The 23,700-nt window shown below is 45.2% G+C and overlaps 2 protein-coding genes across 4 annotated transcripts in view; one reads left to right on the forward strand and one right to left on the reverse strand.

The window, feature by feature from the left end:
- LRP11 (LDL receptor related protein 11) overlaps positions 1-8,870 on the forward strand; it is an 82,868-nt gene extending 73,998 nt beyond the window's left edge. Inside the window, exons 9-10 of one of the 2 annotated variants that reach the window (XM_024200294.3) lie at positions 7,554-7,640; positions 8,416-8,870. In XM_024200294.3, coding sequence (XP_024056062.2) covers positions 7,554-7,640; positions 8,416-8,420 — 92 coding nt within the window. In that variant the 3' untranslated portion in view covers positions 8,421-8,870. Of the gene's footprint in view, positions 1-7,553; positions 7,711-8,415 lie in introns of those variants that run through there. The other variant, XM_024200286.3, reaches the window with a different exon arrangement.
- The window catches only part of PCMT1 (protein-L-isoaspartate (D-aspartate) O-methyltransferase), a 54,052-nt gene that overhangs the window by 26,858 nt on the left and 3,494 nt on the right, over positions 1-23,700 (reverse strand). For both annotated transcript variants that reach the window (XM_024200305.3, XM_024200313.3), the window contains exons 2-3: positions 12,514-12,618; positions 11,224-11,255 (exon numbers count right to left, since the gene is read on the reverse strand). In XM_024200305.3, the coding sequence (XP_024056073.2) occupies positions 11,224-11,255; positions 12,514-12,618 (137 nt within the window). The remainder of the gene's footprint in view (positions 1-11,223; positions 11,256-12,513; positions 12,619-23,700) is intronic.

The following is a 23,700-nucleotide window of genomic DNA, read 5'->3' on the forward strand; positions in this document are numbered from 1 at the left end:
GGATTTTGGCATGTAGACCTGGAAAGAGTGTACCAGAGCACTACCTTCATTTATTGGCTGATATAACTTGACCTTTAACTATAGAGTGCCCTACCATAATCACTGTTCCTATACCAAATCGTAACTCTTCATTATAATTTTCACTTGGTGGCAAATAGCCTATTTAACGCTGCAAAACTTTCAAATATACACATTTTCCTTTTTCCATCACCTTTGAGGGGAGATTTTAGAACAAAATCCCATCAGCCTATTGAGTTAGACAAGAACAAAAGTATTCTAACCACCACTCAATATTGCAATGCTGAAAATGGTTGAAGTTTATAATTAGAACTCAAATATGTGAGTAGCACCTTTAGTAAGTTTGGGAAAAAAGTCAGTTTAATAAATTTTAAGTTGTCAATGAATGTGTAAGTTATTAAAAACTTGTATACAAAGTACATTATATTGGTTTTTTTTAAATCCATCAGAGGTCTTCAGTTGCACTATCCTAGTTTTGGACACTACTGCTAAAAAAGGAATAGTTTGCACATAAACACTTTATGTGTATTTTTACTTTCTACCTTGCTTATGTGATGGACTAGAGAGGAAATATGGACTCAGTGAATTTAGGCTGAACACTAAGGACAATTACTGATATTGATTTACTGTTATGCAGACTAGCTGTTGTCAAACTTTTAAAAACTTAATGTTCCACTAAGAATTCAGAAATACTTGGTGCACTACTTACATAATTCTAATCAGTGTAGTTATAACAGATTCTTATTCTGATATTATATTTACCTTTCTATTTAAAGAAACTTGCATGCTCTCTGTTTGTGGGACAAGTGCCACCAGTGGTAAGTTTAGTACAGTGTGAGAAACATGGATCTACATTAAGATTCTGGAAAAAATGGCTACTCACCTTCTCGTAATTGTTGTTCACGTCCATTCCAATCAGGTGTGTGCGCGCCACATGCACAGTCGTTGGAAAGTTTTCCCTTAGCAGCTCCCATCCGGTCAGCTGTGGAGCCCCCTGGAGTGGCGCCTTCATGGCACTCAATATATGACCCTGCTGACCCGACCTCCCTTTAGTTCCTTCTTGCCGGCTATTCCGACAGAGGGGAAGGAGGGTGGGTATTGGAATGGACGTGAACAACATCTCGAAGAACAACAGAAGAACAAGTTTTTTCTTCTTCGAGTGCTTGTTCACGTCAATTCCAATCAGGCGACTCCCAAGCTCTACCCCGGAGGTGGGGTCAGAGTTAAGGAATCGCTGACTGGAGCACTGCCCTGCCAAATGCTGCATCATCTCTGGAGTGTTGGGTGATAGCATAGTGAGAGGTAAATGTATGCACTGATGACCAAGTTGCTGCCCTGCAGATCTCTTGTATCGGGACCTGGTCCAGGAACGCAGCCGACGAGGCTTGTGCTCTTGTGGAATGTGCTGTAAGAGTTGGGACTGGGACCTTGGCTAACTCATAACATGTGCGGATGCAGGATGTGATCCAGGAAGAAATTCTTTGAGATGAGACGGGGAGTCCTTTCATCCAGCCTGCTACCGCCACGAACAGTTGGTTCAACTTCCTGAACGGTTTCATGCGCTCAATGTAGAATGCTAGCGCTCTCCGAACATCCAGTGAGTGCAGCTCTTGGGTACTGGTGTGAAGCTTAGGATAAAAGATGGGTAGAAAAATGTTTTGACCAGTGTGAAATTGTGACACTACTTTGGGGAGGAAGGCTGGGTGAGACCAGAGCTGCACCTTGTCCTTGTGAAAGACCGTGTAGGGTGGGCTGAAGGTTAGAACCTTTAATTCAGACACCTGCCTGGCTGATGTGATGGCTACCAGGAAGGACACCTTCCACAACAAACGGAGCAGGGAGCAAGTCACCAGCGGTTCAAAAGGAGGCCCAATTAGCCTGGTGAGGACCAGGTTAAGGTTCCATGCGGGAACCGGTTGCCTAATCTGTGGCTATAGACATTCCAAGCCCTTGAGGAAACGTCCTACCATGGGGTTACTGAACACAGAGCGTCCAGACGTTCCTGGATGGAAGGCTGAGATAGCAGCAAGATGCACCCTGACAGATGCCGCAGCTAAGCCCTGTGGTTTGAGATGCAGAAGGTACTCCAGGATGAATGGTATAAACACTTGGAGTGGAGGTGTGTGTTGCTGGGCACACCAGCAAGTGAATCTCTTCCACTTGGCTAGATAAGTAGCTCTGGTGGAAGGTTTCCTGCTACCAAGTAGAACCTCCCTTACCAACTCCGAACATAGGAGCTCCATGCGGTTTAACCAGGAAGCTTCCAGGCCATGAGGTGGAGGGATTGGAGGACTGGGTAGTGGCGGTGACCGTGGTCCTGAGTGATCAGATCGGAGTCCACTGACAGCTCCAGAAGCGTGGTGTACCAATGTTGACAGGGCCACACTGGGGCCAGCAGAATCACTTCTGCTTTGTCCCTGCGGATCTTGAGCAGCACCTTGTGTACGAGTGGGACCAGTGGGAAGGCATACATGAGGCGGTCTTCCCAAGGTAGCAGAAACGCATCCATTATTGAACCCGGGCTGCGTTTCTGGAAGGAACAGAACATTGGGCACTTCTTGTTGCTCCGGGTGGTAAACAGGTCGACCTGGGGAAATCCACACCTTTGGAAGATGGGATGAAGACATCTGGACGGACGGACCATTCGTGGTTGCAGAACAATCTGCTGAGGTGATCCGCTATCTCGTTCTGCACTCCTGGGAGATAGAACGCCTCCAGATAAATGGAGAGGGCTATGCAGAACTCCCATAGCTGGAGAGCTTCTCGACATGGGGGGAGGTGGGGGAAAATGGGCTCCCACTACCACCTTCCCTTCCTCTATGATGGCAGATAATTCAGCCCTAGAGTCCACAGGGATCAGCTCTTTGAACTTCAACATGGAGGACCACGAATTGAAGTTATACCTACTATAGCTTGTTGGTTAGCTATCCTCAGCTGGAGGCCCCCAGTGACATAGACCTTTCTACCGAATAGGTCCATCCTTTTTGCCTCCTTAGATTTGGGGGCTGGTCCTTGCTGTTCCTGACACTCTTTCTGTTAACGACCGACACGACCAGAGAGCATGGCTGTGGGTGTGAGAATAAGTATTCATAGTCCTTGGAATGGACAAAGTATTTGTGCTCCGCACCCATGGCGGTCAGCGGAATTGAGGCCGGGGTCTTCCATAGGTCTTTATATTGTTTTGAACAGTTTTGATCAGAGGCAGAGCTACCCGTGATGGACTTTGGGAGTGAGCATGTCCACCATGGGGTCCTCGGCCTTGACCACCTCCTCCGCTTGCAACCCCATGTTGCGGGCAATCCGCCTCAGGAGGTCCTGATGTGCCCTATGGTCAATCAGAGGAGTGGCCGAAGCTGACGCCCCTGCCACAGCTTCACCAGGGGAAGAGGATGAGGTGGCCAGAGGGGGTACTGGGTCCTCCTGCCCCACCGGCTCCCTGACCTCCTCTTGGTCAGTGCACGCCCTAGTGGCGGTTACAGCCTGGGATGCTGTAGCCTGACTCTGCAGCTGGTCCCGTGTTGGGGTCGCCTCTGTTGCGACTTGAGCCTGAAGGGGCGGTTCGGACAGAGTGGCCTCGGATCCCTGAGGCGTAGGCCTGTCCCTAGGAGAGTGGGGTGGCCGGTGTTCTAATACTACCAACCTTGACCCCCTTGAAAAGGTACCCTGGGCCTGATGGTAAGCCCAGCGGGTCTAAAAGGACCACTGCGCCAGAGGCTGCAGCTGCCAGGACGGCGGCGCCCTCCTTCGTTGCCTCTGGGACTGCGCCTCAAGTAGTATGAGTCGGCATCAGACTCTGAGGAAGCTCTGGCATACAGATGCCAGAACACTCCGTACGGACGCGCCCGGTGCCAGATCCTGGAGGTCTGCAGCCGGCTGTGGGTGGAGAGCAGATTCCATTAACAGTTGTTTTAGTCCGAAATCACGCTCCTTTTTGGTTCTTGTCTGAAAAGCCCTACAGATTTTACACCTTTCCGTTTGGTGTCGTGGTAATCACTGATGGGCATAGATTTATTACAAGCACTGCAGGGTTTAAAGCCTTGGGCTCGCAGGATGCCCAGCGTCCGAGGGGGGTTAAGGATTGGGGAGAGACTCTGCTCCCAACCTACTATCTAAACTAACTATACTAAATTAACTTTAACTCTAACTATAAACCGTAATGACTAACAGAAGAACGCTAAGGGAGCACTTGCTGAGCAAGTAAGCACTGTTCCAACAGCCATCATGGACGGTAAGAAGGAACTGAACGGGGGGTTGGGTCGGCAAGGTCATATATTGAGTGCCATGAAGGCGCCACTCCAGGGGGCGCCACAGCCAACCTGACAGGAGCTGCTAAGGCAGTGGCTCTCAAACTTTTGTACTGGTGACCCCTTTTACATAGCAAGCTTCTGAGTGCGACCCCCCTTATAAATTAAAAACACTTTTTAATATATTTAGCACTGTTATAAATGCTACAGGCAATTTGGGGTGGAGGTTGACAGCTCGCGACCTCCCCATGTAATAACCATACGACTCCCAAGGGGTCCCGACCCCCAGTTTGAGAACCCCTGTGCTAAGGGAAAACTTTCCGACAACCATGCATGCAGCGCATGCACACCTGATTGGAAATTACATGAACAAGCACTCGAAGAACAACATAGCTACTATTGTTGTGATTTCTTCATTTCTTGGTATACACCTCTACAATTTTTTTTAACTTTTTCAGATATATAAAAAAGCCAAAGTTTCAAAATAGACAGTTTGAATTAGTCCCTACCCTTTGAATTCTAATAGGTAACTTTAGGGAAAGACAAATGGAGCATAAGCTATGAAAATGTTTACTGTACTTTCCCACAAACTTTATTTCGCAAATAAAATACTATAAGGGCTAAATATACCCACATTAATTCTTAATTTCAAATAATGAAATAAATGATCTGAGAATACTTTAGTATCTGTGATACATCATCAATGCACTGAAATATAGGACAGTTACCTGTTCCGTAACTGGCGTTCTTCAAGATGTGTTGCTCCTGTCTATTCCACAGTAGGTGTGCGTGCTCGCCACGTGCACCACTGCCAGAAGTTTTTCCCTTAGCAGTACCCATACTGGGGGAGCACCGCGGCGACCCCTGGAGTGGCGCCTGTATATCGCGCTATAAGAGAAGCCACGGGCTCCCCCCACCCTCGGTTCCTTCTTGCCGGACAACTCCGACAGAGGGGAAGGAGGGCGGGGTGTGGAATAGACAGGAGCAACACATCTCGAAGAACGCCAGTTACGGAACAGATAACTGTCCTTTCTTCTTAGAGTGATTGCTCCCGTGTATTCCACAGTAGGTGATTCTAAGCAATATCTGCTGGAGGTGGGTAGGAGTTCATGAAGGTTTGGGACGAAGTACCGCCCTGCCGAACCCAGCGTCATCCCTAGACTGGGAGACAATGGCGTAATGCGAAGTAAATGTGTGAACTGAGGCCCAAGGGGCCGCCCTACAAATGTCCAGGATGGGGACATGGGCGACGTAGGCAGCTGATGAGGCCTGAGCCCTCGTACAGCGTGCCCTGACGACCGGTGACGGGGGAATCCCCGCCAGATCGTAGCACGTGCGTATGCATGAGGTGATCCAGCGGGAAAGCCGCTGGGTGGAGATAGGCTGTCCCTTTGCCCACTCGGCCGAGGCAATAAAGAGTTGAGAGGACTTCCGGAATGGCTTAGTCCAATCCAGATAAAAAGCTAACGCCCTACGCACATCGAGCGTGTGGAGGCGGCGTTTCTCGGTAGAGGAGTGGGGCTTGGGACAGAGCACGGGAAGGAAGATGCTCTGCTCCATATGGAAGGCGGAGCCCACCTTCGGGAGGAACGCCGGATGTGGGCGGAGCTGGACTTTATCCCTATGAAAAACCATATAGGGAGGTTCTGAGGTCAAGGCCCTGATCTCTGAGACACGGCAGGCTGACGTGATCGTCACGAGGAAGGCCACCTTCCACGAGAGGTGCGACCAGGAACACGTGGCCAGGGGTTCAAATGGGGGCCCTGTGAGACAGGACAAGACCAGGTTGAGGTCCCACTGCAGCACGGGTGGCCTAGCGTACGGGAACGAATGGTCAAGGCCCTTCAGGAAACGGGAGGTCATCGAGTGGGAGAAGACCGAGTGGCCTTGCACCGGTGGGTGAAAGGCCGATATGGCCTCCAGGTGCACCCTGACCGAGGCAGGTGCCAGTCCCTGGGCCCTAAGGGATAAGAGGTAGTCCAGGATAAACTGGAGAGGTGCTGCGGAGGGGGACACTCCCCCCTCACTCGCCCACCTGGCAAACCTGGACCACTTAGCCACATACGTCCGATGCATGGATGGTTTCCTGCTTTCTAGGAGGACTCGCCTTACCTGCGCCAAACACCTATTCTCCTCCTCATTCAGCCACAGAGCAGCCACGCTGTCAGGTGAAGCACGGCCAGATTGATGGGGGAGGCGTCCCCCGTCCTGGGAGAGGAGGTCCGGGCGAAGCGGTAGCACCCTCGGGGGGCCGCTAAGAGGCGTAGGAGGGGCCCGTACCAGTGCTGGCGGGCCCACGCCAGGGCTATGAGAATGACTTTCGCCTTGTCCACCTTCACCTTCTGAAGGACCTTGGCGATGAGGGGGAACGGGGGAAAGGCATATAGGAGCTGGCCCGACCAGCTCAGGAGTAACGTGAACCGGGGGCAACGCTGGTTCTGACGGGTTGCAAACAAGTCGATCTGGGGAGCTCCCCACTCTTGGAAGAGCCACTGAGTGACCTCTGAGTGGAGCGACCACTCGTACTGGGGGGAGATGACCCTGCTGAGGCGGTCCGCTTGCGTATTGCGGACGTCCGGGAGGTGAGCCGCCCTCAGGGAGATATCGTGGGCTATACAGAACACCCAAAGGTTCAGGGCTTCCCGGCAGAGGGCTAGGGAGCGAGTCCCACCTTGCCTGTTGATATAGTACATGGCAGCGGTGTTGTCTGAGAGGACTCTGACCACCTTGCCGCGGAGGTGCATGAGGAAAGCCACGCACGCCAACCGTACCACCCTGAGCTCCTTGACGTTTATGGGAAGGGGCAAGTCCGGGGCCGACCACGTTCCCTGAGTTTGCACGTCCCCCATGTGGGCTCCCCAGCCAAGGTCCGAAGCATCGGACATCTGGTCTATGGAGGGGTTGGCCTCCCTGAAGGGAACCCCTTGCAGCATATTGCTCGGGCAGGACCACCATAGGAGGGAAGCCAGTATCGGGGATGGGACCGTGAGAACCTTGTCCAGACCGTCCCGAGCTTGGGAGAACTGGGAGGCCAGCCATACGTAGAGGGGCCTCATACAGAGCCTGGTATGGCAGACCACATAAGTGCATGCTGCCACGTGTCCCAGAATCCAAAGACACGCCCTCGCTGTGGTCACCGGGAAGGCTGTGACCGAGGCGATGAGATCCCTTAGGGTCTCGAACCTGTCCAGGGGGAAGAGAGGCTGTGGCCCTGGAGGAGTCCAGCAGGGCCCCAATGAACTATATGCGCTGAACGGGCACTAACGTTGATTTGGTCTCGTTCACAACCAGGCCTAGATCGGCGCATGTCGACAGGAGCAGCTCCAAGTGGGACTCCACTTCGAAACAAGACTCCCCCTCGAGGAGCCAATCGTCCAGGTAAGGGAAGATTTGTACGCCCTCCCGCCTGAGGTAGGCAGCCACCATGGACATACATTTTGTGAAAACCCTGGGAGCCGTGGATTGGCCAAAGGGGAGGACCAAAAATTGGTAGTGGTCCATCCCTACCATGAATCGGAGGAAGCGTCTGTGCCCCTCGAAAATATGGACGTGAAAGCACGCGTCCTGAAGATCCAGAGCCACGGACCAGTCCCCCGGGTCCAGGGAGTGGATAATAGAGGCCAGGGACACCATGTGGAACTTGGAACAGGTTAGGAACCTGTTCAGGTCACGCAGGTCCAGAATAGGCCTGAGACCCCCCCCCCCCTTTCACCTTCGGGATCAGGAAGTATCAGGAGTAGAACCCTTTGCCCAGGAACTGAACCAGTACCCTTTCCACTGCCCCTAGGTGAAGCAGCTGATCCACCTCCTGATGCAGGAGGCGGACATGGTCTGGGTCCCCTGGGGCCATCATGGAGGGCGGGTGATTTGGTGTGGGTGAAGTGAACTGCAACGCGTAGCCCTTGGAAATGGTACTGAGGATCCATTGGTCCGAAGTTATGCAGGACCACGCCCTGAGGAAGGCAGACATCGGTTGCAGAACACAAACTTTATTAATCGGGGGGTCTCCCTGGCAACAGGCCCAGTGCCCCCCTGCAAATAGTCAAAACCACCTCTTTCCCTGCCTCTTGCGGGACAGAGCGGGACTGCCGCTGAGACCGACGCTTCTGGTCTCTGGGTCCTTTGTACGGGGGCTCATATCTGGTTCTCGCAGGTTGAGCTGCCGGAAGCGATTTGGCCTTGTCCTTAGCCGGAGGGACGTAGAGGCCCACGGTCTGCAAGGTGGTGCGGGAATCTTTCATCCCATGCAGCCTAACGTCCATCTGGTCCGATGGTTCTTGCCATCGAACAGGAAGTCCTGCATCAGAGATTGGGCCTCCGTCGACAGCCCGGACAACAGGAGCCACGACACCCTGCGCATGGCGATCGCGGAAGCCATCGAGCGGGCCGCCGTGTCAGCAGCATCGGACGCCGCATGCAGGGCCGCTTTAGCCGCCACCGACCCCTCTTTTATCAGAGCCTTGAAGTCCTTCCTGTCCCAGTCCAGGAGGAGAGGCTCAAATTTAGGCAGGGACTCCCACAGGTTGAAGTCGTACCTGCTCAGTAAGGCCTGGTGGTTGGCTATGTGAAGCTGGAAACTAGCCGACGAATAAAATTTTCTGCCAAACGAGTGCAGTCTCCTGGCGTCTTTGTTTTTGGGGGTGGGCGCGGACTGGCCCTGACCCTCTCTGTGGTTTACCGATTTCACAACGAGCGAGTTGGGTGCCGGGTGGGAATACAAGTATTCATGGTCCTTCACCGGCACAAAGTATTTCCTCTCGGCCTTTTTCGAGATTGGGGCCAAGGAGGCAAGAGTTTGCCACAGGGAGTTAGAGATGTTGGCAATACCCTGGTGCAGAGGCAGGGACACGCGGCCCGGCACCGAGGGAGACAGGACGTTAAAGAGGGAATCAGACGGACCCTCCATCTCCTCGGCCTGCAGCTGAAGGTTGGAAGCCATCCGCTTTAGCAGGTCCTGGTGCGCCTTGAAGTCCTTCTGCAGGACCGATGGTGGAGGCGCCACTATGGTGTCGTCCGGTGCCGGAGAGAGAGCTGGGCGCCTCGGTCAGTGCCGGGGCATCGAGACCGAGGTCAGAGTCCTGGCGCAGGTCCACCGACTCGTGATCCGCCGACTTGTCCCGCGGGCGGCCAGAGGAGGTCGATGGAGCCTGGGACACTCCGGCGACCGAACGGGTCTCCGTTTGGGCTGGCACCGATGGCCCCGGTGCCCACTGGCACCACTGTCCTTGCCACGGAGTCCCTTGCCATTGGTTCGGCTGAGTGCGTGATGGCAATGTGTCCCCCGGCGGAATGGCGTGCGCCGAGGATAGGTGGACGGGTGCCGAGCCCGAGGTCGCTGAAGAACGCTCGGTGCCGCGGGAGCGGTAGGAGTGATGTCTGTGACGTTGTCTCCCTCGGGACCAGGATCTCGACGACGATGAACAGTACCCACGTGATGAACTGCTTCAGTACACGTGACGGCGACGCTAAGCCCAGTGTCCTGACGCTGAGGTACCCCGAGGGAAGCCTCTGGCATCACGTCTAGACGAGCGGGAGCACCGACGTGTGTCCCATCGAGAGCGGCTCCGGTACCCACGTCTAGCAGGTGAGCGTTCCCGGTGCCTCTCTTGGTGCCTACGCTCGCTGGCAGGCGGCGTAGAGGGTCCCCGTGACTCCCTTCCCGACGGTGGCCCGGACGGTCTGGCTGGCATCGAGGGTGGCCGGGAGCTGTCAGAAGAGCGGCCGCTGCGCGCCGAGCGGTGCAGGGAACGATCTTCGGAGCGGGAACTGCGGCTGCTCGGAGAGGTCTGGTGGGCACCCAAAGGGGGCTTGCCTCACAACCTAGGGCCCATACCCGTTTGCGAGCTCGGGACAGGCAGAGAATATCCTTCGCAGCCTGCACCGCCTCCGGCGTCGACAGCATCCGTACCAGTGGGGATGCCTGGGCCGACGGTACCGGGCTGCTCCGCTCCACACGAGTCGGAGCCTTTGAGCCTGGGGGGGATCGAGGGCTGCCCAGCGCGGGACCAGCCTCCCCCTTGTCCTTATCGCGGCGGCGTTGTGAGGTTGGGCCGTTCCCTTGCTTTTTGGAGGGATAGCAGCGCCGACTAGTCGAAGGGGCCTCGCTATGTACCAACGATGCGGTGGCCGGCACCGAGTCCGATCTGCTTACCGGCGTCGGGGTCAGCGCCGACTCCATCAGGAGAGCTCGAAGTCTCTCTCCTTCTTGGTTCTTGGCTTGAACAACCTGCAGATCTTGCAACGGTCGCTGATGTGAGTCTCTCCCAGGCAACGAAGACACCCAGCGTGAGGGTCGCTCCTGGGCATAGAACGGCGACAGGAGTCACACGACTTGAAGCCTGGGGCACGGGGCATGCCCGAGCCCACTCTAACAACTGAAGAACGATCTACAACAGTACCACTAAGGTCAAGAAGAAGGGCTGCAACAGAGCTGGAGTACAAAAGTTCCGACTACCTTCACTGGCGGCAAGAAGGAACTGAGGGTGGGGGGAGCCCGTGGCTCCCCTTATAGCACGATATACAGGCACCACTCCAGGGGTTACTGCGATGCTCCCCCAGTACAGGTACTGCTAAGGGAAAAACTTCCGGCACCGGTGCATGTGGCGAGCACGTACACCTACTGTGGAATACACAGGAGCAATCACTCGAAGAAGAACTCCTAGTGTTTACTTGTTAAGACTCAGCCATGAACTGTCTGGGTCTCAAATCACTAGGCAAAGGCCTCACATCTCAGTCTAATTTCTCTCTTGACAAAAGAAAAGATTAAATAAATTGTAACAATTCCATCTGGTTGAATTCACATATAATGATAGACAGAAGTACAGGCAAGATTACAGTAGTTTACAACATTACTACTAATAGATAGTGAAAGCTGTTAGAATAAGTATACTTTAATTCTGGAGAGTGACTAGATTGCTAATCATCTTCATTAACCATTCTGTGTTATAAATCTAATGCTTACCATGTGTGGGGCACTGATAGTTGCTTGGAAACCTGTAAAACAAGAAAGAGGTAAACCTACTGATGTAAGAGTTGAGCTATCTGTGTTATAACATTCCTATCCAACTTATGTATGAAACATCGCATATGCAAGCCCTCAAATGAGACACTACAGCTTCTCTAGCTGTGTAGTTATATATTAATACTGTATTCAAAATCACGGTACAAGAAGGTCTGACATGCCAAACTCTAAAGTGAAGAGAAAAAAGTTCTGCTACTTTCCTCAACTGGTCAGTACATACAGCAATGACGGGTACTGAGAAAGAGGAAAGTTTCTATATCTTTCCAAACTCTCTTTCATTTAGCATCTTATTTTTAGTTTAGTACAAACCTTTAGTTTTGTAAAGCTATATTGCATGAAAGCTGTCTATGCAATATTTACATCCAAAGAGCAGTGTTTCCCCTTTCCACTATTATTTCCCATGTGCCAATCCTGGTTCATAATTTTTTGTATGCGTTTTTGCACCGGATTACAAACTCCCTGACGTAGGGACGGTGTCTGTTTGCCTGTAAATCAGCATGCATATATATATAAGGGGAATGAATGGGGGAGAATTGTATTGCATGCATTAACACTTAGGGAACATCAAGTCAATTTTTAATTTGATTTTTAAGATGCACACAAGACAAAGTTGGTTTATGTAGGAATATACAGAAAGTTCAATATGGACTAATGAATAATAAGTACTACTAACTAATCCCACCATCAGCCAAAATAAAAGCTGAAAAAGAGAAGAAAAAATAGATTCACTTTGATTCATTTCCCAAAAAGAAAAATAATTAAAGGCTCTGAGTGCGAGCAAGCAAGTTCCAGAATTCACGATCCTTCACTGAAAAATGCCCTGCCAGCAGACCCTTCTTATTTAACCTTTTAGGTCAAGTATCCATATCAGCTGACCTCAACTGCAGTATTATACAAAGAGAAAGAACATCTCTAATGTAACCAGATCCAAATTATTTAGAGTTTTATACAGTAAAGCCATCACCTTAACTGCACCTGGTAACAAAATGAAAGACAATATTGACTAGAGGACTATAATATATTCCAAGAGGCGTCACTGAAGTCTACATTAGCCAAATCTTCAAATTAAAAAAGGCTGGATCAGCTAATTGTGAGGACCTAAAAATGCTCCCATATAAACTTTTCAAGCATTTCTTTAAAATAAAATACTTTCATATTCTTATCACACATGCCAAACTCATACTCTGTTATAAAAGCGAGGATAGACATTTTAGATAGATGCTCTCTTACCGATTGATTGAGGAGAGTCCATATAAGGGTTGCATTTTGCATAGTGGCAACGGTCTGTAGCCAACATTACTTCATATACTTTATCTGATTTGATTATTCCATTTTCTGAAAAAAGGAGAGTTTTATTTACAACAAACAGAAAGCACGATTCCTTTTTTATAATGATATGTCCATGCAAGGACACAAAATGTAAAATAAATGAATTCATAAATTGCAAGAAATCATGTATTATGCATACTTTAACCTGTACTATGCTTCATTTTAAGCTTTGACCAGTATTTAACACATTGAATTTTGAGCTACACCACAAGTTTTTCTAAAAATTATCAAATGCTTTCAATTTTGTAATATGTTGAAGATTTTATATTCATTTTTCAAAGGTCTGCCCCTCCCCCCGGGAAAATGGAGCTTGTTGAATACTTTTGCCACTCCTGAAAGAATACTGTCAATCTCTCATTTAATACTGAATATAAAGTACATTGTTCTGCTAACAAACAATTTATGGTTCCTCTACATAAACAGGAAGGAATAAGACCACTCACAAGTGAGAAACTACAATATATTTGCCTATTTGACAAACTGTAATTTATTTTCAAGTGCTGTTTCACTATTTGTCTTGAGAAAAATGTTCCTCTTAAAAGAAACTCCTACATCATTAGGATTCAGACATTTGGTCTTAGCCAGCCCACACGAGAATTCACATCAAAACAGTTACATCTTTGTTGCTCTTCCAACTGAATTGTAAATGCTTTTGCCATTTTACATTCATGTACATTACCAGTTCGGTCAATAAATTTTTTGTTTAACTTGTGATCAAGTTCTTTATTGCTAAATGATTATTTAGCCTTGTTTTCTTTAGTGTTCCGAAAAAGCATTCATGTAATCACAAAAGTATCTTAAAAACAACTGGAATAAACAGCATACTTCACAGCCAGTCACTTACATAACAAAAAGATATGCAGTTTAAACCAAAAACAAATGTTTTAAAAATTAAGTGCTCTATGAAGCTATTCACATTAAACAAGGGGTAAAAATTTAAAAAGCACCTAAGCCATTTTTGAAAATGGGACTTAGGCTCATATAATAGGCGCTTTTGAAAATTATACCCAAGATATAGTAATCTAAACCCAAATTCTTAAGCTTGTAATGGGACTGTTCTTATTAAAGTTACTTCAATTTTTCAACTTTTCATTCTGGGAATATTACTGCAAAATATCCATATGGAAATGGAGGTTCATATTTTTGCCTTTATCCTGCTATCACAACAAACTGTTAGTTCCACAGATCAATTATAACTAAACCTACAACAAAAAACACTAGTATACTAACGACAGGTAAGGGGTGAGAAATATCCATTATTCCCATTGAATTAGACAATTGAAATCCAGTAAATATTTATGAGCAGCCAACTAGGAAAAATATTCCTAAATTTGTACTTTGACCTTTCCATTAGAGGTCACAAAAAGGTTTCCACCATTCAAGTCCCTTCTGAGATCCTGTCTTGAAATCTCATTAACACTTTCGTTATTGACTGTCACCAGCTCGGGTATTGTTTAAACGGCAAGGGGGAAGCAAAATAATCAAGAGGGTTCCATGGCAAGTGACTACAGCATCGCTGCCTGGGCATTGAGGAGCTTCTGAGATGTAAGTAAGGTACATGAGTGCGCAGGAAAAATCCCAACTATTGATTTCGTTTGAGATTGTAATGTTGAGCAGGAAGCCTCCAATTTCGAGAAAGTTGGGCTAAGGTCACCAGTTAAATAAAACTATTTTAATTAAAAAATGATGGAATGTTAGCAAGTCTGCTGCAGCCATCTACACTGATATGCACATGCACTCAAAGGGTTAATTGCTACAAACTAGAAATATAGTCTACATTTCTTCAGCACCTTCCATTCAGGGGAATCTCAAAAATGCTTTATGAATGTTAGACTTCACACCACTGATTATTTTATTCTCAATTTATAAATGGAAAATCTGACCTTCGTAAGTGACTTGCCCAAATTCAGACAGTATGCGGCAGAAGCAGGAATAGCAATTAGATCTCCTTGACACAAACTGCTTGATTTAACTACTAGATAATGCTCCCTCTTGATAAATATTTTGATCTGAATTATAAAAAAAGAACACTGATTTATATAATGGGCTGCAATTCCTCAATAGAATGCTACTCCATTTTTCAAATAGTGTCCACTGTACAGTAGGTATTATAATTAGCCCAGAGTAACACGTCAAAAGATTTTATTAATCCACAGGTAATAGTAGCAGGAAGTTTGGGAAGAAATATACCACAATATTAATAATTAAGAAAAAACAAGTTTTGGTTTTATAACAGTCTTGAGTCTTTGAAGGTATCACAGATTTCTCTTTCTTGAGGCTCAGGCTCACAGTAAGAGAAAGGCAGAAGCTCTAAAGTTTTTGGCCCCCTCAGGGTGTCCCGACACTGCTGTATGGAGCATGACTCCCAGCCCTGGCAGGCAGGCAGACTTGTGCAGACTTTGATCAACGTAGTGAGCTAAAAATACCAGTGTGGACATGGCAGCCCTGGCCACAACTTGGACTAGCCATCAGAGTTCAAGCCTGCCCGTCCCTCTGGGTCGGAGCGCAGGTGGCTAGCCTGAGCTGCAACAGCCACCTGCTATTTTTAGCTCACAGATTGAGCAAAGATACCTCAAGTCTGTCTACTTGGGCTGGGAGGCATGCTCCTGGTTGCAGTGTAGACACATCTCTGAAATAATGAAACTTCAACGCAAGCCCCCCCATCATTCACCCACAAGGTGACCAACTCCCAGTACCTTAGTTCCATCTGGAATGATCCCTACCAGTTCCTGAATCGCTCAGGAAGCAAAGAACTCCCATAAAAATCCATTAGTAAAAGCATATACAATAAGAACTTGTCTTGGAAAAAGTGTCATCCCCAAGTACAAACAAGCAAGGCCACTAAGGCCAAAAACATCAACTCAAAATAAAATGTCCAAATCTTGAGGGCAAACTGGTAGATAGATGACAGGGAAATAAATGCTGCATGAAAATATATTTAAAGTAACTTTCCTATTTAAAGATACCACACACAGGATTTCAAGCTCCTGGAGAGTTAAGAGATGAGAATTAAAAGAGTTAAGAATACTGGTAGTGAAAACACTAGAGAAAGAAGAGATACTCTGATGTAGAATAGGTTTTGATCGTTGGTGAACTAGTGAGATGCCAGGAGAGTCAAACAGGCACAAAGCAATTCAGGAACTCCTTCACCAACTGTGGATAAAGCATTACAGCACTGACATAATGTGCTTCTTCCAGGAACCAACTGCGCTTGAAAAGTTCCCACCTTGATTTCTTTCAAGAGATCAGAGCCAAGAATGGAAATCTCCTTCAACTATATCTTTAGAGTACATATAATTAAAATATACAAATTAAGTTTATTTGCTTTTTTTTATATTTAAGACTTATTAAATTTTTGTTCTATGCAGTAGAATAATTCAAATTTTATTTTAGACTGAGTTTCCCTTTTAAAAGGGATATTAATAAATGTCCCTGGGATGTGAAACAGATTTTACTTTTTTATAATTAGACATATTTCATGTCATAAAATATGAAAATACAGGTATAAGGAAAAAAAGAGAAACCAAACACTGTAAAAACACAAGAAGAGAGACACCATTATCAATAATACAGGAAAGAAGAAGCTGAATGAAACCAGAAAGGAAAAGAAAATATAACCAGAGATTTTTTTTTTTTTTTTAAATCAATTTTCCCCAAGGAGAGCAAGAAAGTTTTCCAGGCAAGTCTCTTCAATTTCTACTGAATCTAAGCTTTATTTCAAAAAATGTCCTAGCTCTTATAGTTGTGAAAAAGAGACTTCTGAACAGGAAGTATTAGCTAATGCAGTGCTGTCTTCCTCTGTCTATGCAGACAGCTCCCATGTGTCTGTTGTTGTTCATAACTTTTTCAAACTGCAAGATGCAGAAAATTGATCAGAATACGGTCATTTTTAATTACTGTATATAGTCGATCGTAAGCTGGTTCGTTTATAAGCCAACACCCCCACCCTCACCCCAAGATGGATAAGTAAAAATGGAAAATTGTTATGACCCATTAATAAGCCAACCCTATAATTCAGGGGTTGGCAAACTTTGGCTCCCGGGCCATCAGGATAAGCCGCTGACAGATTGAGACGGTTTACCTTGAGCGTCCGCAGGCACGGAGGTAAACCTAAGTAAACAAAGTGTCCCAGCCCGCCAGCTGCTTACCCTGACGGGCTAGGACAGTACTTGTGGGGAATTTTTTTTGGGGGGGTGGGGGTGAGAAGCTGAGGATCAGGGAAGTAACCCCTGTGACCACCCCCCACATGACCCCACCCCTAGCCCGGGATCCTCACACTCTCCCCATCCCATCCCTTCCCACCTTAGCTGGGGCGGGCCAGGGGAGGATTCTCTGGCCTGGCCGGAGCTGCTCCGGGTGTCACGGCCATAGCGTGTTCCGGCGGGCGGGGCCGAGCGGCGCAGCCACAGCATGCTGCGGTGGGCAGGGCCGGGCGGTGCAGCCACAGCCTGCCAGCCCTGGAGCTGCAGCTGCTTCAGAGGCTGGGGGGAGAGCAGCGTGGCCAGAAGCAGAGAGACTCTGGCTCCACTTCTTCCCTTGTGGCTCTGCTGCCTCTCCTTGCCCCCTCTATTGGGGAGAGGGGCTGTGTCCCACCTCTCCCTCTCTATACCCATTCATAAGCTGACCCCCTTCTCTGATGTTTCCCTTTTTTACTAAAAAAAATTCGGCTTATGAACGAGTATATACAGAATCCTGTGAGCAGCCACAAAATTGACAAGAATTAAGTCAGTTTCACTCTACTCCTACTTAGGAAAGCTGGAAGCAGAAGGCACTGAAACTACTCGCTGAGGAGAAAAAACCAAAAGAAAGGCAAGCTAGAGGGGTTTAGAAAGGTAAAACAGTAAAAATAGCCTCACAGCATCCAGAAAGCCAAAGGAGAGTAACGGAGATATCGCCCAAACATGACAGCCAGGAGGCTGGCAGAGGGGCAAGGTAAAGACTCACACAGCATCCTCATAAAAGCCAGAAGACAGGAAGTGGAGAAAAATGCTGCTTTGTAGCTGTAAGTGGGGTGCTGGGGAGCTTCAGTTTCAGACACCTCCTAAGCAAAGGATACAACAGGGGAGGAAAAGGTTTGGCATCTCTTCCAGACCCCTAAACAGTTTCTACCTACTATCCTTCTAGCTTTCATATAGATCTGTGACTAGTAATTTTTACCCTCCAGCAACAGGTATCAAAACTGTTGCAACCCAAACCTGAATAAGCAAGTGAGATACTGATGGAATTAATTAGAAAATATAAGTACAATAGAGAGAAATGAGGAGGCAGAAGAAAGAAATGGGAGATGAAAATATGTAGTGGAGCCGGGGAAGAGAGTATGCCAAACTGATCCCCAGGCTTCCTGATATGCAGTATCCCAAGAATGAAGCCTGCTAGCCTGGGTGAAAAACTGTCTGTGCTGCCAAAGCCCCAACTCTGAAATGTATAGTATTTAGAGTGTTGTGTATTGCATTTATTATTTTTTCTTTGAAAAGTGCAATTACTAAGGCTGGTTGAATAGCAGAAAAATGTTGACTGTATACATGAATTAATCAAATACACCGCTACCTCGATATAACGCGACCCGATATAACACGAATTCGGATATAACGCGGTAAAGCATTGCTCCGGAGGGGCGGGGCTACGCACTCCAGTGGATCAAAGCAAGTTCAATATAACGCGGTTTCACCTATAACATAGTAAGATTTTTTGGCTCCCGAGGACAGCGTTATATCGAGGTAGAGGTGTATTTTATATACTATTAATTTAACTGGTATTTGGCAAATATTCACTAAGTTATATTTGACCAACAAAAGAATTGGACAAATAAAACAAGTTCCTCAGATAAAGAAAAAAAAGTGAAGTGAAGCCAAGAAAGGGGAAGAAGATATAACAAGAGCACAAGATGCATTAGTAGCTTATTTGATTAATGTATTTAATGAATTTCACAGGTGATGAACAAGATATTAACCTTTTTTTCTTCTTCCTATTAGGCCACTCCAAGTAGTAAGTTACATGTTTTTAAAATGTGTTAAGTAAGAAGATTATGTTAAATGCAGAACACAACTTTTTCATTCCATTAAATTGCAGGAGTGTGGTCTGTAGTATATGTGGCAGCACAAACATTTTTCACTCACATTAGCAGGCTTAGTCCCTGGGCTAAATGTCAGGTAAATTTTTCAAACATCACGAATTGGTTTTCATTTTAAGAAAAACTAATATGTGATAACGGTACTAGAGAAGCAATTTAAGGAACAACCAAGCATTTGAACTGATGATCAACAGTGAGAGCAGGCAACTGAACATCTATTTAAGGAGTTTGCCACAATATTATCCAGTATAAACCACTTAAAAGTATTAGAATATTTAACAGACAATAATTCAAACAGGACTTTGATAATTAAGACCTGTATTATGGTTTACATAACACTGTTTATCTTTCCCCACACAAAGACAGTGAATTTACCCATTTGCCATCACTGAATGTATATTTTGGAGGATGTAGCTGTTTGAAATCCAAAATAAAATTTTTCTCCAATGAAAATTATGAAGAACTCCTTACTAAGAGGAAAACATGTTGATTTTAAATTGGCCTGATGTTACTTTAACTTTTCTTTCATCAATGGCCAGTGTGGATAAAAATCAATGATTTTTTTTTAATCGGATTTTTTTTTTTATTTAAATCAGATTTTTTGATCAAATGCTTTTTGAGGAAAACACCTATGTAAAGATAGTTTTAATTAAGATACATTATAGCTCAAAGATATCTCATCATGGAATAGGGATTATAAATTCTAATTCTATAGTATGAGACAATATATTCACGTAATGTTTAAGAAAAGTTTTGTAAATGAGTTCCAATAGTTCATGGATTAGGGACCCAATCTTATGGGGTCCAGAGGCTTCTGTATAGATTTAGGTTAGTCTTTCTATCTACCCAGTGCTCAGTCTAGAAGATACCATCAGAGATGCTTAGTTTTGCAGTTCTCAAATTGCGGATTTGTGTCTCCAGAGATAACATGCTTGTTAACAGCAAAACTGTTTTTAAATATATATAGAGAGGTGAGAAATAGACCTCAACCCTATTGTCCCTCTGCAAATTTGTGTACACAGAGTCAATCCCTTACCTCTCTCTAAAAGTGAAAAGTTTCAAAAAGTTCAATGAATAGAAGATTGTTGGGGGTGGAATATATCTGGACAAGGAGAAGAATTCTGGAGATAAATGTGAGATGGGAGGGACAGGCAGTAGAAACAAAAGTGAAACTATTTGAGCAGCATATTCCAGAAGTCTTGAGGTCTTTCTGAGTGTAGCCTTCATTGATTTCAGATCTACCATACCATTCTCTCACTAGAAGGGAAAACCTATAATGGCAGCAGGCCGTAAAAGAGACCCAGTTTGGGAATATTTTAATGAAGTTCCTCTAACTGTGGGTAAGACAGGCATGTGTGCAAAATGCAAACAGTGCAACAAAGAAATGCAAGGCCTGGTTGCCCTAATGAAACATCATGAGAAGTGTTCCTTCTCAGGAGGAAGCTGCATTGAAGATGATGAAAGGAACATGTCTGAACATGCAGGATCTTCAGGTTGGTAAACTTTTTTATTTCATACTTCTTTCTTAAGGACTGTCTATGTTCCTTCTGGACTATTCTTGAATTCTCATGTTTGAGCAAAAAAATATAGCTGTTGCTCTATGGTACTATAATTTTAGATGCAGTTGTAATAAAAAAAATAAATAGCTGAAATAGGCAGATCTTCCTGTTACAATTTCACCTTTAAAGTAGTACTGAGTGTCAGCAAATGCAATGAGTAATACTAAATGAGCAGTATGGTAATAATAATTAAATAACTGCATTGACTTATTTTGTTTAGAAGAATCCATCCTCAACATACAGGATTCTCAAGACTATCCACCTTCAAGATCACCATCATTTTCTACAGTTTCAGAGTTATCTGCCAATGATAGTATTTCAGTCACATCATGTATGTTACATAGCCACAGTATATCACCTGTAGCAAAAAGAAAAAGAAAAAATCATCCAGAAACAACCATAGATATATTTGTGATAAGAAGCAGCAGATTACAAAAAGAGGTAAGTGATGAAAAAATTGCCTGGTTTGTTTATGCAACGAACTCTCCTTTTCTATGTAAAGAAAGAATCGGGGGGTGGGGGGAAATCTAACTTTTGATGTCAAGCTTTATAAATATGGCAAAATAGACCATGTAGTGTATTAAGGGTTTATTTTGTTCAATAAAAATAATTTTATATGCTGTTGTGTGTTTAATTAAATTCCAGTTATCATTCCAATGCAGCTTGACACAAAAGATGAACAAAACATTAATCCAGTAAATAAGCAATATATCATTCATAATTTTCTAACATACTAAAAATATAGAATTAATGAGAATCTGAAAATGTTAAGCTATATATAATTACTTAAATAAATGTATATAGTTTATAGTGGACCCTGTTAGGCAGCAAAAAGATGTATCAAATCTAGTGTAAAGGCTCTATTTAGCTGTAAATCAATATGTAATACTTATATCAACCAATGAGAATGTACCTTTCTTCAGAAAATAAAAAGCAAAAATGGAAAACTTGATCAAAATCAGCAATTTTAATCAAGAATTTCAACTTGGTGACTTAAATAATGGTTGAAATCAATCCATTCTGTGATATTTCTATTAACACTCAGAATAATATTAGCCGTTATTGGCTCATATTCAATTTGTGATTCACAATAACCCCCAGATCCTTTTCAGCAGTACTACTTCCTTGCCAGTTAATTCCCATTTTGTAGTAATGCATTTTATTTTTCCTATGTGTAGTACTTTGCACTTTTCTTTATTACATTTCATCTAGTTGATTTCAGAACAATTCTCTAATTTGTCCTGGTTGTTTTGAATACTAATCCATCCTCCGACGTGCTAGCAATCCAGCTTGATGTCATCTACACATTCTATAAGCATACTCTCCACTCCATTATCCCAAGTCATTAATGAAAATACTGACTAGTACAAGATACAGGACAGACCCGTGAGGCACCCCACTGGATATGTCCCCAAAGTTGGACAGCAAACCATTGGTAACTACTGAATACAGTCTTTGAACAAACTATGCACCCACCTTATAAGTACTTTCATCCAGACCACAACTCCCTAGTTTACTTATGAGACTGTCATGTGGGACTGTGCCAAAAGACTTACTAAAATCAAGATATCTGACATCTATGGCTTCAGATGGGAAATCATCTTAAAATATGCCTCACAAAAGGCTTAAGAGAGGACCATAGAAGTCAGGAAATATGTTCAGAAATCTGCCAGCAACTAAGAAGATGGAAGGTTCTTTACTGAAGAATCCCTACAATGATGAAATTGCTGCTCTCAAAAGACACTGAAATGATTTTAAGAAGCTTAACATCTGTGAAACAAAATCTTCAGATAAGTTATCTTTAGCTTACTTGAGAGCAGAGTGACAATTATTTGTGAACAGCCTGCCTATGTTACTCAGGTAAAAGCATGGGTTGAAAAATCCACTCATTCAGGGAAAGCAGAAATCTCTCTCAAGTGAGTGTCATCAGCTACTCCAGAATCTGAGCTTTCATTTAAATTTTATATTTTTTAAATTAAGTTGATATTTCATAGTGCTATGAAGAAAACCATCCAAATGTGAACCAGGAGGGAAAGTAACAAGAAGCAAGCAAAGATATAGAGATCAGTATTAGACAGAACCTTGAATGCAAGGATGAAGCAGCTTGATGAGAGATCAGATGGGAAGCTAGTGGTGGGGATCTGAGAATGTGTGGGGTGGGTTATGGCCTGAACAGCAAGCATGTCAGTGGCATATTGCAAAAAGAAGCAAACAAGGGAAATTATTTTTGCGGCAGCATACTGTATTGCTTGGAGAGGATAGAACAGGAAGAAAGTTAAAGAGGTAATTGCAATAACCTACGTGAGACATGACTAGGGCACGGACCAACATTTTAGCTGTGGAAATGGTGAAGAGGTGGCAGAATTTGGAAGTGTTGTATAGCGTGAAGCAATATGATTTGACACAATCCTGGGTATGAAAGACAGGAAGGAAATTAGGATGACCCCAACATTATAAGCTTGAGCAACTGAGAGGATAGCAGATTGGTCAACAGAATGAGAAAAGTGGAAGAGAACCAGTTCAGAATCCTACAAAGAGCACTTCACCCAAGCAGCAATCAATGAATTATGAACTATTATGCAACTCCTCTCCCTTTTTCTAGGATCACTACATGCTTTAATACACCAGTAAATTAAATGCTAGTTAAAGCTATTTAAGATTGACTAAGTATATCTATTTCAAAAATATTTTCAGTTTACTGTAACTTTTCAGTAAATTACACTTACTGGGCTTAAGTTGTCCAGGACTGATCTCTGTTCAAAGAGGAAATTGGTTTCTGAACATTTGGGGAAAATGTTCAGCTACTTCAAGTGAGAAAGAAAACAAATTGAGAATTTTTTTTATAATGGTTAAAAAAATGGATTTCTTAAGATGGTACTAGCATTGGAGCTGGGATTCAAACGACGCAGAAAAACCAGCCTTCAATGAGAAATGCCTTTGAATGTTCCATCAAAAATTATTCTCATTTAGTAGAGTTGAAATCTGTTTGTTCACAACCAGCATTTCTGTTGTTTGTTTTTAAAGAAAACCTGCATAACATTTTAAGCAAAAGGTACAGCAAGCTAACCGTAATAAGTTAGCTGGGCAAAAATTTACTGAAAGTTTACACTGCATGAGGCATTGGTCTCTGCAAAGTCTCTTGTTCAATCGGTGGGCATCTTTAGACGTACTATTGTGCACTGAATATGAGACAGGTCTCTGGGGCCCTCCCCTTTTAGTCTGCACCTTCTAAAGGTATGAAACCAGTGGGTATGTCTACAAACCATCTGGAAAGCATGATTTCCAGCGTGGGTAAACACACACACTAGCTCTGCTCTAGTGCTCTAAAAAAACGTGGCTGAAGCAGCTCAGGCTAGCCACTCATGTATGATCCTGCCCAATCCCTTGGGTATATACTTGGGCAGCTAGTCCAGGCCACCATGGCCACACTGCGTTTTTAGTGCGCTAGCTCGAGCAGAC

The sequence above is a fragment of the Terrapene carolina genome, unplaced genomic scaffold (assembly GCF_002925995.2).
Source record: "Terrapene carolina triunguis isolate 2854851 unplaced genomic scaffold, T_m_triunguis-2.0 Scaffold85, whole genome shotgun sequence".
Taxonomy (NCBI): Eukaryota; Metazoa; Chordata; order Testudines; family Emydidae; genus Terrapene; species Terrapene triunguis.